The sequence below is a fragment of the Trichechus manatus genome, unplaced genomic scaffold (genome assembly GCF_000243295.1).
Source record: "Trichechus manatus latirostris isolate Lorelei unplaced genomic scaffold, TriManLat1.0 scaffold00016, whole genome shotgun sequence".
In the NCBI taxonomy this organism is placed as follows: Eukaryota; Metazoa; Chordata; class Mammalia; order Sirenia; family Trichechidae; genus Trichechus; species Trichechus manatus.
In genome coordinates, this window is record NW_004443952.1 from 27811164 (window position 1) to 27830735 (window position 19572).

The window sequence follows — 19572 nt, forward strand, 5'->3', positions numbered from 1 at the left end:
GGATGTGCTATAGAGTGCATGGTGCTTTGCCTAAACCAAAGAACTTATCTTCTGACCTCTTTTTTTAACCATATTATTTAGTCCCCAAGCCTTCAGGTTAGAGTTGGATCTCCTAAAAATTGTAGCTATAGATGAATTTACTGAAATGTTCTTGACTCTGAAAACCATCTGGGCATTAGCAATAATAAGAAGCCATGATTCACAATCTCAGTCCACAGAGCATCTCATGCTACCATTCCAGAAGTAAAATTCCATCTGTAGTCTCTTGTACTAAAGCTGTATCTCTGGGATGGAAATTTCCTACTGGGTGAGATACTAAAAGAACCCAAACAAATCTTCTATAGATAAACCAGGGCTGAACAAAGCTGAGTCACTGTTAGCATTAGTCATGGGCTTGTCTTTGAGCTTCTCAGTCCAATTCAGCTTACTTCCTTAAAGTTTTCCCTGTTTAAAAATCTGCTGAGGTTTTATACCTTTATGGTTACCCTCTAATCCCTTGAGCTGGTCTTGTCCCACCCCAAGGCCTGTTCATACTAACAATTCCTACCTTCCTCTTGCTCAAGTCCCCGTATATTACTCATTTCATATTTCCTCTTTCTTTCATTGCCAACAAGACACCTTAGCATCAGGGTAGGATTTCTAGTCATTATACACCAAATTCTTATAAAACTGACTATGTGCTTCCTGAAAGGGGAAGAACTTTACTACCCTCCTTGATTTAGAAGAATGTGATCGCTGTTTCGCAGGGTTTATATGAAGATACTTTTCCACAGCAGCCACAGAGAACTAATGGTTTTCCTAACACAACTAGAACATGTATTAAAATATGACAAGAGAGAATTTTTCCTCTATATATAATTTTAAAGTCAAACTGACAGAAAGGATTACGTAGGGTCCTTCTACTGGCTCCTGTTGGTACGTGGAAGAAACGTGGAATCTCTCTTTTCGATAAAAATGGAAACCAGAACTAAAATTCTAGCTTTACCTAAGAGGTATGTATGGTTATAGGAACACCTCTCTTATTCTGACTCAGCTGTCCAATAATCTCATCCTCCTAGACACACAGGCTTTGAACACTCTCTCAGAAGAGAAGGTACTAAGTCATTGCACAAGTGCACATGTACATTCCCCAAGGACTGCCTCAGCAAGTCCCAAGTAGAAACTCAGACTATTACTCTGTGTGTGTGTGTGTGTGTGTGTGTGTGTGTGTGTGTGTGTGTGTGTGTGTGTGTGTGTGTAATTCCTTCTCTGGTTCCCATATCCAAGTAACCAGAAGCTACAAATCAGAAGAGGTAAGGGTAGTCATTAAAGGTGGGCACACAGGCATTCTAAAAGCATTGACAAGAAAATAAACAACAACAAGACTTAATAATCAAATGAAATAATTCAAATTGTACAGTGGTAGAGGGCAAACAGCTTGAGCTACCTCAGCAGGCCCCAAGGGCATCACTGTATTCAGCATAATATAGTAACTGAGCTTCATGAAAATGATGACTCTGAGTCTACAAGGGGAAAGAAATTATCCTCAGTAATCTCTAAGAAAGAAAATGTAAATTAAAAAAAAAAATCTATATAAAATGATGCTTAAGAGGTGTTCTTCTCAGACAGATGGAAAACTTAGCTATAATGATATTCCTTGAGTGGTTCAAATGGCTGAAGTTTTATTGTATCTAGCATTTTAATCCTTAAACATCTCACCCACAGTTATTTTAGCATGTTCCTATTATATGAAAATGCTTTTAAATACTTGCTGAACCCTGGATTAATAAAAGGATATATGGAGTTTTGTACTAGTGTAGAGACATCATAGCTCCCCATGGAACAGTATCTCATCATGGCTGCCTAGAGTTTGCAATCAAATACCCAAATAAGAGAGATCACTTGGGCAAATGTGCATTTTCACAAGCACATTTTGAAGAGGAAAGAAAAAAATACCTAAACAAATTTGACCCTAATATTTAGATAAGCCTGATACTGAACTGCTATTTAACACTTTAAGTAATCATTACTGCCAAATATTTACATTAGTACTTGTAAAGCCAATTTTAGGCCAGTAGCTACCTGAGGAACCACAAGGCAGTGGTTTGCCACACACTTTTCCACATGAGGGGACAGGATCCATGCATGTTTTCCGACCACTACTTCCAAGTTCCAGCAATTGGCTGAGAGGAGTCTGGCCACAAGGGCAAGAGCGCACCAGCTGGGGGAGCCGAGGGCACGGCTGGCAGGGCCGAGGGTGGCATACTTGAGAACATGTATGGTTCCCACATTTCAAGTCCCTGTTAAGAAAAACAACAGACTATTACATAACTGTTGCATAAAATGCAACTTTATTCTCACTGAGAAAAAAAGTAAAACCTTACTTGCCACATATCTTTAAACAGCCAAAGTCCCCAAATCCATCAGACTTTCCTACATCTGTTCCACATAATACGTCTTGGGAGGTACTGCCACAGTAGCATACTTGAGAGATAATTTCAAAAACAAAACATTAGTAACCTGTGTGGGTTCTTCAAACAGTCAAAACAATTCATTTTTAAGGAAATACAAAATGTGATTCATTAGAGTGTTGCTAAGACCTAATGCAGAAATGAGTGTGGTTTATACAGCAGCTCTAAGACCCACTTAAGAACTTTATCATAGAAGAAACAAAAAAGGCCTTGTTAGACTCTTATCAATAGCTCATAGACCCTCTACAGCACAAGAATAGCAATAGAGTGAATCAATCACCTAAATTAAGAGAATACCATCTGGTCCATAAGACCGTGGTTTTCAACCTGGATTGTGAAGCTCCCTGGGGTCCTTAGGAGACGGAGGTTAAGCTGGTGGTAGTGGTGGAGTGGTTGATGCCTGGGTCCCCCTACCTCACTTCAACCCAAGCAGCATAGATTTCATGCTTTAGATACTGGGGTTCACATAAAATGCTTGGAAAAAGTTCCTGCTGCTAAAAGAAATGCAAAAATAGGCACGATGATATAAAATCCTTAATAATTTGTATCCTACTATTGCTGAATTTGAAGTAATCATGTTTGAGTATTCACAATGACTAAAGCATTTCAAATAACTTGTGACGTTTATTTGCTAGAGAAATCTAGTCTAATACCTATAGACTTTCCATGCTTTAAAAAAAAAATGGATTGCTTTATTTCCTGAAGTCAGCAATAAATATGTCATTTTTAAGGAGTTATGTTTCTAATGCATCAATATATAACACATTTCTGATAAGAATTAATTTTACCAAGTAACATAATTCTTCTGAACAGTGTTACTTTACATTTTCAGTTTATAATGAAACTTTATCTCATTAAAACTGACCTATGCAAATATACCTTGCCCTACATAATAAATGCAGCCCTGGTAGCACAGTGGTTAAGAGCTTGTCCGTTAACCAAAAGGTTGGCAGTTCGAATCCACTAGCCGCTCCTTAGAAATTCTACGGAGCAGTTCTACTGTGTCCTATAGGGTTGCTATGAGTCGGAATCGACTTGACGGCACACAGCAACAACACCATAATAAATGCAGACCAGAATAGTAGAAACGAAATTAAAATTCTGCAGAGCTAATGATGTTATCCTTCTTTTTCAGTATAACTTAGATATCTACTTGCACAGAAAACGAACATCAGAAAAATTACAACACTATAAAAACATGTAAAATCTTAAAATCACATATTTAATTTTTAAAAAAAAGAATGCTTCTAAAAAAACATTAGAAATAATGCTCATGAAATAAAATATTATATTGAACAGAACCAAAAACGTTCACTGGGACATGGAAAAGAGAAAGCCTCAAATTATTGAAGATGGGGTCAAGAGTTTAAAATACATGTTTCATCTTCTTTAAGTACAAGCGCAGTTTCATCCCCCTACTCTAATACTCATTCATTCATCCAATAAAGGCTTATTCGATAAATCAACACAGATGCTGGGAATGCAATCAGTATTTGTGAGATCAAAGAACTGGTTTAAAAAAAAAAAAACCCTAGCAACTGGAAGCTTCTGCAAGTAGGCTTTTCTATGCTAAGTTTCTGCTCAAACAAAAAAGGGGCTTTTTTCAGAGATACTGAGTAGACAGCTGTGAACAGAAGGGTCAAGGGTCAGAAGACTGTGACAGTGAAAGCAAAATGCAGCCACTGATCAATCAGGGAACAATCTGAGTACAATACTAAAAAGCTCTGTTATGCTTAGGCACAAGAGACAGAAATATGACCTAGACAGGAAACTTAGGTGGACTCATAGCTAATTAAAGGGTATTAAGGAACCAAAGCAGGAAGGTCTCTATTGCCAGTCTTAACCTGTTCAGCACTTTTATCAACATGTGAATGAGGAACCAGAAGCCATGCTTATTAAATCTGTAGATAAGGCTGAATAGAATTCTAAAAGAATTATAATTTGAGAAGATAAACAGACTATACACATGGGCAAAGCATTTGCTAGCTATTTAATGTGGACAGTCTTGCAACTGGGTTTGAAAAATCAACTACGCAGAAAAAGGAGGATGAGACTGAGATCCATGAGATCCATGTAAAAGACTTGGGTGATTTAGCTGAGTAAAAGCCCAATATGAACTATAAGCTAAAAATGGCCCAGATCAAGAGTACTCTTTCACTCCATAGTCTATACTGCTAAGACCTAACTGCCAAATATACTTAACTCCTACCTTATCTCAAAATTCTCAAGAGGCAGCTCATAGGGATACATGAAACCCAACAAGAGAACATAAATTTAAAGATGTGAAAAGAAAAACAATGGTAGGGATATAGAACGAACCATAGCTAAAAAATACACACTATAAAGACAAACATTAGGTCAGTTATACAGGGTTCCTTTGACAAAAAGAGATCAGTGGTCTTTAAGGAAAAATAACTATTCTTAGAACAAAGATCAGGCAAACATTTCTCCCAAGAGGACCCATAAAAAGAACATTATGTAATAAATGGCATAGTTCCTTACATAAAATCCTTAGTGTACACCACAAAACATTTCACATAGCTGTTTCTTATTGTAAGTGCCAGCACAGATCAACAGCATCACACCAAAGTAAAATTTAATAAAATAAAACTCTATAGTGCACCAATACATTGTGGCACAGGATCCCTGCTGATCAAGAGACAGCTGTAAAAGCAGAAGGGAGGGGCTAGGTGGATGGATACATGGACTATAAATACTACAAGTTATCCCCTCTAAATACTGTTTCTCCTAGCTGAGATTCTGAGAACCACAGTGTGGCATCGGTTTGTTATTGATTACATGCTCGACAAGTGCCTGAAGTGTAGTTTTTCTACACTTCTTGTTAAATACAGATCTATATGACATAATGGATAATCAAATGGGCAGAAAGTTGACCTTATCTTGAGGTGTCTATCAAAGACAGGACCTTGAATAAAAGAATATCCCACGTCAGCCTGGAATCAGCAGTTTGTTCTAGCAATATTTGTAAAAAAGACTTTCCCCATTGAATTAATTTAGCACCTTCACTGAAATCAATTGACTGTACACACACGTCTATTTCTGGACTCTATTCTCTTGAATTGATCTGTTAGTCTATCTTTACACCAATAACCACACTGTCATGATTACTACAGCTTTATAAGTCTTGAAATCAGGTAGTTTTATGTCTTTCAACTTTGCTTTTCTTTTTCAAAATTATTTTGGCCTTTCTAGGTCCTTTTCAAACAGTTACTTTTAAAACAAAAATTTTAATCTACTGTCCAAATTATATAGGACAATGACCTACAGTGCTATTAAGTGACTAAAATGATGAAAATCATCTAAGCATTAATATATCTCTAGCTCTCTCCACCTAAAGTATTAGAGCTAAAAAAATTGTTGTGACTATGTTTGAGATCAACTCACGTGCATCAAGATAATTATAAATAAGCTTCCAGAAAAGTATACAAGCATCACTAGCTGGTGTGCCCATACTTACCCTGATTCAGTACGATTCGGCAAGGCTGGCACTGACCCCCATGGCACAGCTCAGCACAGTGGTGCTGACCACAATTCAAAACATTCCCACATGGGTTGGAACAGTGAACTGAGATGGCCTGACCACAGCGAGCTGTGTGCCTGTAAAGACAGCAGATGGACACATTAGTTTAAAAGTTCCTGTTTAACAGTTAAACTAATACTGAAGCTCAAATCCTCCCCTCAAAACCTACTAAACCTAAAAAAAAGACCCAAAACCTACTAAACCTTTCTCTACACCATTTCCCCCATTTTTTTATGTTTCCCTCCTCCAATCCTTATTTCCTCTACTATTCTCCAATTCCCTTTCTCTTTTTCACCTCCTTTGCTTTCTGTATTTCCCTCCTGCCTTTCTCTCTCCCCTATTTAAGGACCAGTAAAGAATTAGACTATTCCTGAGTATTTGTTGTATGTGATTTCATCTCTGAGTTCTCATGAAACAATATGCGAGAGGGGAAAGTGCTCTTGGATGAGGGGGAAGATTTGGGTTCAAGTCCTAGCTCTGCCTTGAGCTCCCACAGGACCCAACAGACTAGGGTGATGGGGCTGGTGGCTATAACGTACGTACTCTGACTGAAAGCACAATAGTATTTTCCTGGGACCCAGTACGCTGGCATTTTATGCAGCTATAATACTTAGAACAAACTGTACATGACTTTGACTCAAGGGTGGGGAAATCATTCGGGGTTTGTTCTAACAACATTTGATTTGACTGATTTATTGGCTAGAGAAGGATACAAGGCCAGTGCTTCTAGATAACTGTCTTCAGGTCTCTTTCAAGGCTCATGACTTAGAGCTTGGAGTGTGATTCTATCTCCTACCCATACCCCAACTACATATTTTGTTTTTAAAAGTCACTGCTATATACACAGACGATCAGTTTTCAGCACTCAGCAAAATAACGTTGTCATAATCATTGTGCTCCATTACGCTTAGCACCATGGCTAACATCAACCCCCATGAGGTACTATTATTTCTACATTATGAGAAGGAAAATGAAGCTCAGAGAGACCAAGCAACTTTTCCAGGGTCAACAACCAGTAAGCTGTTGTTGATCACACCCTGCTCTTTCTGACCAGAGCCCCTACGTGTGACCCTCAGGTCACACTGCTACCCTTGCCAAGTCCAGTAAATGCTAAGTGAATACAGTGAGTATCTTCATCACTCTGAAAACTGGCATGATCCTATCTCATCTGGTGGTTCAGAAATCATTTTAAGATCTAACTGGGGCTCAGAAGCACCTCACAGCTATCAGTGATCCTTGCACTAGTGACGTGGGAAAACTTATAATGGCAAGAGGGGGTACCATTTATTTAATATTTTATTGTGTTTTATGTGAAAGTTTACATAGCAAATTAGGTTCCCATTTAACAATTTTTATACAACTTGTTCTGTGACACTGGCTACATTTTTCACAATGTGTCAACATTCTCATTATTTCCATTCTTTTTGTTCTATCTCCATTAATCTAGCTTCCCTCTCCCTGCCTCTCATTTTTGTTTTAGGGTGAATGCTGACCGTTTGGCCTCACATAGTTGATTATTTAAGGCGGCACAGTATTCAAGGGTGATATTGTTTATTTTATACGCCAATCTATTATTCGGATGAAAGGTGACCATCAGAAGTGGCTTCAATTCCAAGTTTAAAGGGTATCTTAGGGTGACAGTCTCAGGCGTTCCTCTAGCCTCCATCGGTCCACTAAGTGTGGCCTTTATTAGGAATTTAAGTTTTGTTCTATGTTTTTCTCCCTTTCTATCCGGGATCTTATACTGTGTCCTTGGGCAGAACAGTCAGTAGTGGTAGCCAGGCACTGTCTAGTTCTTCTGGTCTCAGGCTACACGAGGCCATGGCTCATGTGGACTATTCGCCCTGTGGACTAGTTTCTTCTTTGAGTCTTTGGTTCCCTTCATTCTCTTCTGTTCCAGACAAGTAGAGACCAGTAGTTGTATCTTAGATGGCCGTTCACAAGTTTTTAAGACTACTCACCAAACTAGCATGAAGAACATTATCTTTATGAACTATGTTATGCCAACTGACTGAGTTGTCCCATGAGACTATGGCCCCAAGCCTTCAAACCCAGGAAAACAATCCCGTGAGGTGCTTGGTTATGTCTATTATATGGTTTATTATATGTTGTTGTTAAGGGCTGTCAAGCTGGTTCCAACTCATAGCGACCCTATGTACAACAGAACAAAACGCTGCCTGGTCTTGCATCATCTTCACAATTGTTGCTATGTTTGAGCCCATTGTTATAGTTACTGTGTCAATCCATCTCACTGAGGGTCTTCCTCTTTCCACTGACCCTCTACTTTACCAAGCATGATGCCCTTCTCCAGGGACTGGTCCCTCCTGATAACATGTCCAAAGTATGTGAAACGAAGTCTTGCCATCCTCACTTCCAATGAGCATTCTGGCTGTACTTCTTCTAGGACGTACTTTTCGTTCTTCTGGCAGTCCATCGTATATTCAATATTCTTCGCCAACACAATAATTCAAAGGCATCAATTCTTCTTTGATCTTCCTTATTCACTGTCCAGCTTTCGCATGCTTATGAGGTGACTGAAAATACCATGGCTTGGTCAGGTACACGTTAGTCCTTAAAGCGACATCTTTGCTTTTTAACATTTTCAAGAGGTCTTTTGCAGCAGATTTGCCCGATGCAATACATCATTTGATTTCTTGACTGTTGTTTCTATATATTATACATAAAACCAAACCAAACCCATTGCTGTTCAGTCAATGCGACCCATAGCAACCTCACAGGACAGAACACAACTGCCCCATAGGGTTTCCAAGGCTGTAATCTGTGGAGCACTGGTGGCGAAGTGGTTAAGAGCTCAGGCTGCTAACCAAAAGGTTGGCAGTTCGAATCCACCAGCTGCTCCTTGGAAACCCTATGGGGCAGTTAGTTCTACTCTCTCCTATAGGGTCGCTATGAGTTGGAATCAACTCGATGGCACACAACAACAAAACAATCTTTACAAAAGCAGACTGCCACAACTTTCTTCCGCGGAGCAGCTGGTGGGTTCAAATTGCTGAACTTTCAGTTAGCAGACAAGAGCTTTTACCACTATGTCACCAGGGCTCTTTGTGTGTGTGTGTGTGTGTGTGTGTGTGTGTGTATATATATACATATACACACACATATACATACATACACACACACATATATGTATATACATATGCCTACAAATACACCTATATATGCACACCGATATACCCGTATACTCACACATGACTTCCTATACATACATATGCATACATGTCTACCTATGTAGCCACACACATATTTTTTGGCTGTTATTACTGTTGTTGCAAAATTATGTTATAGCACTTACTGAAACTGTCCCTTACTCCTGTGTACTTCTTAGTGTCTCCCTTCATCTTGGACAAAAGCACAGACTTTACCCATATTGGGTACTGTCTTTCCCATCACCAAAAATAACAAGTGTCTACTATCTAGAAAATGATTCCTCCTCCCTCTCATCCCTGGTAACCACCAAGGAACTTTGCTTTGTGTGTATATCTGTTCTTGACTTTTAATAAACGTGAGACCATTCAATATTTGTCCTTTTGTGATTGACTTATTTCACTCAGTATAATGTCCACCAGATTCATCCATGTTATGTTTCACAGACTCATTCTTTATAATTGTGTAGTATTCCATTGTGTGTGTGCACTACAATTTGTTTATCCACTTCATCTGTTGATGGGCACTTAGGTTGCTTCCATCTTTTTGCTAGCGTGAATAATGCTGCAATGAACATAGGTGTGCATATGTCTATTTGTCTCACTGCTCTTATATCTCTAGGATATACACCAAGTAGTGGGATACTGGATCATAAGGTATTTCTATTTCTAGCTTTTTGAGGAAGTGTCATACTGTTTTCCGTAGTGGTTGTACCATTTTACACTCCTATCAGCAATGTATAAGAGTTCCAATCTCTCCACAACTACACCAGCATTTGTTTTCTGTTTTTTTTGATCATTGCCATTTTTGCAGGGGTTATTTATTCTTTCATTCAACAATACTCACGATAACCTCAGAGATGACAGGTACTGTCCTAGGCACAGGTAAATGGTCCCTGTCTACTGGACCTTAGTAGGCCTGGGTTCAATTCCTGGTTTTGCCACCCACTAGAGTGACAGAGGAGCCCTGGTGGCACAGTGGTTAAGAGTGCAGGCTGCTAACCAAAAGGTCAACAGTTCGAATTCACCAGCCGCTCCTTGGAAACCCTATGGGGCAGTTCTACTCTGTCCTATAGGGTCATTATGAGTCGGAATCGACTAAATGGCACACAACAACTAATCTTTTAAGGAGCCCTGGTGGCACAGTGGTTAAGCACTGGGTTGCTAACCAAAAGGTTAGTGGTTTGAACCCACCAGAGGCTCCACAGGAGAAAAGACCTGGCAATCTGTTCCCATAAAGATTACAGCCTAGGAAATCCCATAGGGCAGTTCTACTTTGTCCTATAGGGTCGCTATGAATTGGAATCAACTCAACGGCATACCATCACACCACCACCACCACCACCACCACCATAATCACAATAACTTCTTACTTTATAAATTCACAAGTAAGCCATCAATGTGAAAACTGCAGTCTTCTCTGGGGTGAATTTCTAACCTACCTGGTCCGTCCACACTCACATGTTTTAGTCATGAAGGCAGGGCAGGGTGGGCAAGGCCCAGGATGGCAAAGACTGAAAAAGAAAGGCTTCAATGAGTAAACCACACCTATGTATCCAAACCTGAACAAAGCTGCCCCAACTAGGTGCTACTGTGCATATGACAACAAATAAACATGCTATGAAATGTTTTAGTATTTGTCTAAAGTTGATTAAACTGTTTAAACAAAGATACCAACAATTTGTTCTATAGAAGTATCTGATAGCACTGTCATCTTAGAAAATTTAACCAGAAACAAGTCAAAATGTTGGTTTCATTTGGGTCTGACAATGACATTTTCAAATATGGTCCAAGCCCTTTTATAGCAGTGTGTGGGGACAAGAATAGCTTGCCACTCATGTGAATAGCAGGATGGCCAATGAAGTCCTTTAGAAGATCAGACACTGAGCAAAGTAAGAACTCAAATCTACAAGGTCTATGAAAAGTATAGACATTTTCTCATCAGCTAGTAAAGTAATAACCAGGTGATGTGATAACATGGGAACAGCGAAAAGAAGGCTGACATGAGGGTCAGCATACTGGCGAATAACACAGGGAAAGAACAAAGGGAAATGGGCCTCATGGAAAGAAATGGGCTTAGATATGCTATAGTACCAGAAGTAGACTGCTGAATAGAATGTGTTTTAGAGGAGCTAGGTTATACTACAGTAATGAGACTGACGGAAAAAAGCACAAAACTGAATTTGTATATACAAATAAGCACCATCCTCTTCAGTGCAGATATCCTGGTCAATTACATACTAGTTCAGAAACACTACTACTTAAAGACTTTTTGGGAACTTCCATGACAACTTTTTTCTTGGGGGTCGGGGGAAGGAGAGGGGCATTTTAAGTGGCGGCAAATCAATCCTTTGGGAATTAAAAGGCAATCAGAGCCACATCTGATTAATCAGGTGGGTAACAGAATTTGGTACAAAAACCAAGTGTGCCTATAAGGTGGCCTGGCTGCGTTTTTTAAGCGACTCCTAAACCATCTGTGATAATTCTCAAATAAGCATTTCAAGTGTGCTCTAAACACTGAAAACAATCCAGGAATAAGTCTTCTAAGGTGACCCATTTTGACAGACTGCACCCAGAGGAAATATAAGTTAAGCACATTTCTTTAAATATGAGTATCATTATTTAAGTTATATTTTGCATGGTATGCCTTGATCCTTTCAGGTGAAATAATTTTCATGGTTGCATATTTAAATAACTTTAGACAGTTAAATTGCTGGTCAGGTGTGGGTGACTCCATGCTGTTTCAAATTTCCCAAGGCCTGGATTCAATCCCAGGTTTTCTTAACCTTTACAGCAGTGGTTCTCACCACTGGCTACATATCAGAATCACCTGGAGAGCTTTTAAAACTGTAGCCACTCAGATTCCATCCCCAGAGGTTCTGACTCAATTGCTCTGAGGCAGAGACTGGGCACTGGTGTTTTAAAATGCTCCCTAAGTGATTTTAATATGTAGCCAGGGTTGAGAACTACTGCTCGAGAGAATTTTATATCCTATGGGTACAACCCAAATTAGAGAGAGAGAGGTGCCAACTACGGCTTCTGAGTCCTGATAAAGACAAATGAGAGAAACCCAAAACTTCAAACATGCTGTAGACCAGAAAGGTGCTATCGGGGAATGGGGTTCAGCAATCTCTAGGGTTCTGGCAGGAGTAAAAAGACAGTTCTTAAGTCAAGTGTAGGATTTCCAGAGCCACAAAAGAGCAGGTTTTAGGCCTCCTTTCCCTTCAGACATGGTGTTTACCACCCGATATGTATCCCTAAGACTTTTGATGTTCTCTGGTAATCAGGGGCCCATTTCTGCTGAAAGCTCTGGAAAGATAGTCCATGCAGAGGGTTAATTTATCATTACCGAATTTACTTTAAATGCTAACTAAAGGAAGGAGTAATTTAAGTAAACAGTCCTGGGTTCTGAGGAAGGACCTATGCAAACAGTCAAGGAGAGACGTGAGGTTCACTGCCCAGCATATGACAGGCCATGCTGTTCAGCACAGTCTGAAACAGCTCTATTCCCTTGACAATTCCCAGCACCACTACCACCACACCTTGATCCCAAGGCCTCTAGTCCAGAATCCACCTCTGCTCCATGCAGTAGAAGTGAGGGCTTCAAACTGGTTTAGTCATGGCTAACAAAGAGAAACCGTAACAGACTCAAATTTTTACAATATGGGTAATTCGGAATGATAACTGGAACAGGAAAAATTATGAGTTGACGGCCTAGAATGGGAGACTCAGAAGTGGCATAGTGAGCCCTTTCAGGAGCCTGATGCGTGAGGCTGGATTACTGGAGGGTGGAGGGCAACCCATGTTCAAAGTGGAGTGGTCGGTCGCGGGGCACCGCTGTTCTGACTCTGTTCAAAATCTAACAGGCAAAAGATTCAGTTGCTATGCAATGCATATGCTGCCCTTGTTTTCTAAGAGGGAAATTAGGTTTCTAGCAGGACTTTGACCCATAACTTTTCCAGATCCAGTTACCGTTCTGGTTCACCCAAATTTTAAAAATCTGGGTCTGTTCCAATTTTCCTTCCTTGTCCATGACTGAACCACGAAGAACCGGCTCAAAGTCCTGGTAGAAGCACCAAGACAACACTGATATCTGTCTGTTATACTCTGAAATGTGGGTAATAAAAGCAACAGTTACCATTGACCACTTAGCATGTGCGAGGCCCTATACCAAGGCTCTTAGGTTAATTAAGCCATTTAATATTCATAGAACCCTATGAGGTTAAGTATTATTACACTTACATCATAACTATTTTACAGATGTAAAAACTAAGGCCTAGAGAAGTTAAGTAAGTTGTCTAAGGTCACGTAACTATTAAGTGACTCAAATCCAGAAATTAAACTTTGTCTGTGGTCAAAGCCTGTAGAAATTTGTTACTTGTAACTGATCAACTATTTCTCAATCACTGTGTATTTCTCTTATTTGCAAGCTGACCGAATACATTCTAAGGCTAGCTACTCACATCCTAAAAACAATGCCTATCAGGGCCCTACACAACTGCCTTTCCCCAGATAGAAGCTTGTCCGATACACTCTCCTAAACCCAGATATCACTGAGGGATAAAATATCTGAGTCTCATGTCTTCTTAGAAGCCATTAATATAGCGGGAGAAGCAATGGCTTTGGAAGTCCCAGCTCCAACATGTCCTAACACTGTGACCTTAGGCAAGATGCTTGGCCTTTCTGAGCCTCATCTGTAAAGTGAAGATGAAAAACACCTATACCTCACTGTTCTATGGATTCAAAGAGTTAACTTATGCAGAGTGCCTGGCACAGAGTAGGTGCTCAGTAAATGGTACCATAATGCCCTTCACCCCATCCTATTACATGCTAACCAGATATGTATACTCAGGGCCACCAACACAGCATGTCCACCAGGAATCCCCAAGGGTCTAGCGTTCCAACTTACAGGTTACAGGAATGTGGGCAGTCCTGGCCAGGCTGTTTCTTTCTACAAACCTCACCACAACTATGTGGAATTTCATTTCTGCTCCATTCAGGATTCTTTACCTTCCCTAAAACATATCAGATCAGAGAGTCAATGGTACAAACTTCAACCGCATCTTCAACTTTAATGAAATAGTACAGTATAGCTAGACAGCATGAAACTTCAGTATGGTTTTCATGAGTTAACAAATCATCCCACATCCTAAAATAAAAGATGAATGGAATGCTACTCATCAAAAGCTTCACTGAGTATGATAAATTTTAATTCAGGATTACCCGTTAAAAATTTTTCTCAAAGTCATTTTTACTCATGAAAATGCCACTTTGACTAATGGACACATTTAATGTAATGAAAAAAAATCTACAAGATAAGCCTTCTGTACTGGGCCCCTGGATTGACACGAGAATATCTGCTGAAGGATCAGAAAGAGGTAATAAGGGAGAGAGCAAAGGGAAAAGAAATAAAGGCAGTGGGAGATGGAGGACATAAACTCCCTGAACAGTCGGGACTCGCCTATAATACAGCTAGAAAGTAGGCATCTTCTGAACATCTTGCTTGGGTTTTCTGAGCCACCTCAAACTGACTACATTTACAGCCAAAGTTAGCATCTTCCCTCATAAACCCCCTTCCTCTTAAGCATTCTCTATTCTGTCAGTCACACCATCACTGTCAGTCACACAAACTCAAAAACTAGAGTGATCCCTCACTCCTCTTTTACTTTCTACACTCTACTTAATCACCAAATTGACTTTTCCTACATAGTGTCTTTCTCACCAAATCTCCCCTTCTACTCCTGCTCTTGCCTCTGTACTGGCCAAAACCTTATTTCCTAACTCTTACAAAAGCTTCCTTGCCTCTGAATAAATTGCTCTGGTTTTCCCCTACCACCTTTAAATGGCTCCACATCTTTTTCCTGACTCTAAATGATGGGTTTTTTTCTTTCCCTGCCAGGGTTCTGCATTAGGCCCTTTTCTCACTCCTTACCCTTACATCCACTGGGGTCTCACCTATGACTCTCAACTGCAACTATCATCCTTAAGTTTTGATCTCTCTCCAAGTATTTCTAACTGCCTGTTGGACATCTAAGGAGCCCTGGTGGAGAAGTGGTTAAAGCGATGGACTGCTGACTGAAAGGCTGGCGGGTCAAAACAACCAGTGGCTCTGAAGGAGAAAGATGTGGCAGTCTGCTCCTGTACAAATTTACAGCCTTGGAAACCCTAGAGAGTTGCTGTGAGTCAGAATCGACTTGATGGCAGTGGGTTTGGTTTTTGGTGGTTGGACATCTGTCACTAAATGTCCTGCTTATTCCTCCAACCCAACATTTCTAAACTGAATTCATTGTCCCCACCAAACCTGGTCCTCTTGACCCGCCCTCTTCTGTCCTTTATGTCCCCATTTCCAAAAACATGAAACTTTGGAGCTACATTTGGGTTCCTTCCTTCCCACTGCTGTTAATTTCTGTTTACCTGTGAAATCTTCCACCCCTTCATTTCTATCCCACCCTAACACACATTATAGACTTGTATTACTCTTTATCTGGATTATTATAAGTTCTCAAATTATTCAGGCCCCCATATACTCTACTCACTGCCGTCAGACTAATCTTCAAAAAGAATCACACTGATACCCTCCGTGGCTTCTCGCACCCTGACAAATGAAGCCCCAACTTGTAAGTCTGACATCAAGGGGTCAACCCACTTTCCAGAAATCTCCCACTCCTCCATTTTCATGGATCCTGGGCTCCATAATTGGACGACTCCCTCTTCTCCCAATAGATCCTAAGCCTTCTTGGTTTTGAACTTCTATTTCTGCTATTCTGTTCACTAAATCTTTCCTCCCGTCAAGATTCAGCCAAGTTTTCAAGCCCAATTTAATTCTACCTTCTTCATAAAACCAAAACCAAACCTACTGCCATCCAGTCGACTCCAACTCACGGTGACCCCAGGTGTTTCAGAGTAGAACTGCACTCTGCAGTTTATGAAGGCTTCCCTTAACCAACCAGCCAGAAATCATAACCCATCCCAAAGATGTCCCACAGCACTTTGTACTTCTACTGTAAGATCAAGTTAATTGTGTCTTAACTCTTAAGATTGTAAGCTCTGGGAAGTCAATAAATAGTTTTATTCCCCTGTTGTTTGTTCATGGTGTCTGGTACATTAGTAAGTTCTCAATATATAATATTAAATTAATGGTCTACTGGAAGAGCAGAGTGGGGCAGTCATCAAGTAAAAAAAAGCCCATTATTTGCATTCTCATATCATTTTACCTCTCTCAGGTCATCTTGACCTTCACCCCACACTGTCTACCCTCTTATGGTTTCTTATATAGTTTGTCAGTGAAGACTTTAAAGATTTTAAGTCCATTGTGGTCCTTTATGTTGAAAAATCCTTTAAAATAAGGTATTGGTATTGGTCCTATTTGCCCAATTTTCCACTCATCTCTGCCTCTAGTTTCATGCTGCCTTTCCAATACATTCACAAATATTCATTTCTTCAACTAATATTAATTTAGTATATATTAAGGCTCAGATTTGGGCAATAAAATACATAAAACCAGTAGATTCCAAATAAAAGATTGGCCAAATAGAAGAGGAGATAACAAAGGGAAATTTCCTGGAAGAGGATGTTTGGGGTAAGATCTTGAATGATACAGTGGATGAGGATTTAAAGAAGGGGGAGAACATTCTAGATAGTAGAGGAGTTCACCAAGGGATTGAATTTAGACAATAAAAGAGTTGATGGTCAATGATCAATTCTAGGTAAAAGCTCCTAGTTAAATGATAGGAGAGGAGACATGAGCAAATTAGAAAAATAAGGATGGCATGCAGAAAAGAACAGGAAGAGCTAGTCATTTCAAGAAGAGAATGGTCACAGGCCTTAAGGGCTGTTGTGCTGCCAAAAATGCTAAGAACTTATAAACCAGCACTGGATTTAGTCAAGAAAGAGTCATTGATGACTTCTCAATCCAGTTTCAGCGAGGCAATGAGGACCGAAGCAAAAATACAATGGATCAAGGAGGAAGATGAATGGTTAAGAAGCAAAATCTGGAAAATCAACAATTGGATAGAAAAGGTTAGCCATTAAAAGACAGGCAGGAAAGAAAGAAAAAAAAAAGAAGACATGCAGGAAATAAGCTAGTAGCAGGAATGAGCATCTGGATCACAGCAAGTTTTTTCTTAACACATAGGGAAACTGAACTATTCAAAAACAGGAAGAAATATCCTATAACGAGGGCACAAGAATAAAATTTGTAATGCTGGTTTTTAAAAAAACTATATATTATGAAGACCAATAACTGATTTATTGAATTAAAATAAAGTATACTTCATCACTACTCTTACAGTGTTCAAGTCTGGAATATAAAAGCTTCTACAGCTAAGGGTGAGAGGGAGACCACGGGTATGCCTGCGTCTGCCATCTGGTCAGCTCTGGGCTAAACTAAGACCAAGAAGACCAGCACTATGGCTCAAAAGCAGCATGAGGCTGGTGGGCATGATGAGAAGGCTCATCTCCAGAACAGCCTGACACAGCATAAAGCCCTGTGATTATCAGTCTCATGGACCACATGATATGATGTCTTATAGCTATGAAGACTTATTAGTAATTTCTAAAACATGCCCAGCAACCACCTCTCTGAGACTGGGAACTAAAGAACAATGTAAGAAGTGAAAAAGACTCTAGTGCATGGAATCAAACTCACCACAGAAACAAGTGTAGGTATTAGGAACATGGGCAGAAACATTCTGACAGGCAGGGCACCTCCAACCACTCTGGCCATCTATCAAGAAAAATTGGAATAAACCAAATTAATTTTCTTTCAAAAGCACATGTAATTTATAAAAATGTAAAACTATAGGAAGCCATAAAGTTGAACCAGTGGTAGTAATTTCAATGTTAAGTGTATTAGATATTTAAGTAACAAACGTTCACAATACTGAATACTTCGCTTACGTACTGCCATTTGGGCTTGTATTTATAAAAACTTTCAGATATAGTAAATAAACTGGGTATTAGTTTTGTTCTATTATTTCTAATGTCAAGGTAAACATCATCTGTATCTTGGCTTAAAAAAAAAAGGATAAAATATTTGAGTACATACAGAGAAATCCAGATGTCTTGAATTAGAAAGCCACCATTCAGAAAGCGTATTACTAATAACATTTGCATTATCCATAAATATTAGTATACTTTGGGAAAAGCCCATAAAATACTATGAAGAATATCTGTGAAAGGCAAAACAGTTTGAATATCCTAAAGGGAAATTAAACAATAATAGTTCCTTCTGGGTGCTTTCTATAAATTTTTTAAAGCACGTTATAGAAGAAATGCTTTCCATGATTGCTACTTGCATAAAAGCTACCATTTTCAATAAAAGTGCTTGACTTTACTGTATCCTTAATATATTTCAATACTGTTATGTTAAGCTGGTTTATTTAAGATCTACAGCTTAATACTGGTCATTTGAAACATGTGACCAAGACAGCATACTCTGCCGGTAGATGAAATATTCAAGAGGAATTAAGCAATATTTTTAAAGCTAGGTTTAAAACCTAAACATGAAATGAGTGAGGAAAACTACTCAGAAGAGAGAAAAGATTAACCTGCTTGCGATGCTGGAGACCTTGCCCATTTCTTTATGCAGCTCAAATGAAACACATGATAACAACTCTGACAACTCCACACTGGGGCCATGACACGAACCAGTTCACAGCACACCATGCACTCATATTTTTCTGTAGTTAGCTGTTCAATTAGAGAACCTGTTAAAAAAAACAAGAGATAAACTCAGACACAGGAAGTCATTTATCACTTTAGTCAACTGAGGGTCAGCAAGGCACTTAGGAGTCTAAACCCAGAGGTCTTAAGGGATGTCTGATTCTTAGTAAGGTGGTTGTTCAGAGTTTGAGGCCAAGAAAGGGCTGGAGTATGCTGAGGTAGAGGCCTTAGGAAGTAAAAATTCAGATGGAGACCCCCACAACTGAGAAAACATTCCCAAGATATTGCCCAGGAACCTACCAGTAGCCAAATGCCCCTCATAACACAGCTTGAGCATCCACAGGGGCACTGCACTGTAGGGTCTTGTCTTGCCTCCTCTGAATCCAGGAGGCTCCAAATCCACCAGATTTATGGACTCAGGCTAGGAAGCGGCTTGTGAAACGGCAGTGATCAGCTGCAAAAAGCCTAAACCCAGATAGGTTCCAACAACCCAAGGGCAGGAAGATGGTTCTAGCAGTTGCCCTGGAAGTCTTTCATCATTCACTCAACAAATGTAAGCTTGGCACCTAACACAAGCCCCGTGCTAGGGTTACCAGACTGAAGGAGACAGAGTCCCTGGCTTCAGGAGCTCACCATCTAGTGAGAGAGACCAGTGTAGAGCAGCATACAATCCTCACAGATTTATTCCTGAATACACTCACCCACTTCCGGATTCTTTCCCCAAATCCACCTCAGTAATGTCTTTCTAGATCCC

The 19572-nt window shown here is 39.8% G+C and overlaps 1 protein-coding gene across 1 annotated transcript in view; it reads right to left on the bottom strand.

The window, feature by feature from the left end:
* NFX1 (nuclear transcription factor, X-box binding 1) overlaps window positions 1-19572 on the bottom strand; it is a 63315-nt gene that overhangs the window by 35457 nt on the left and 8286 nt on the right. The window contains exons 3-9 of the mRNA XM_023727338.1: window positions 18704-18862; window positions 17803-17880; window positions 14065-14170; window positions 10598-10669; window positions 5929-6068; window positions 2364-2463; window positions 2062-2279 (exon numbers count right to left, since the gene is read on the bottom strand). Of these exons, the coding sequence (XP_023583106.1) occupies window positions 2062-2279; window positions 2364-2463; window positions 5929-6068; window positions 10598-10669; window positions 14065-14170; window positions 17803-17880; window positions 18704-18862 (873 nt within the window). The remainder of the gene's footprint in view (window positions 1-2061; window positions 2280-2363; window positions 2464-5928; window positions 6069-10597; window positions 10670-14064; window positions 14171-17802; window positions 17881-18703; window positions 18863-19572) is intronic.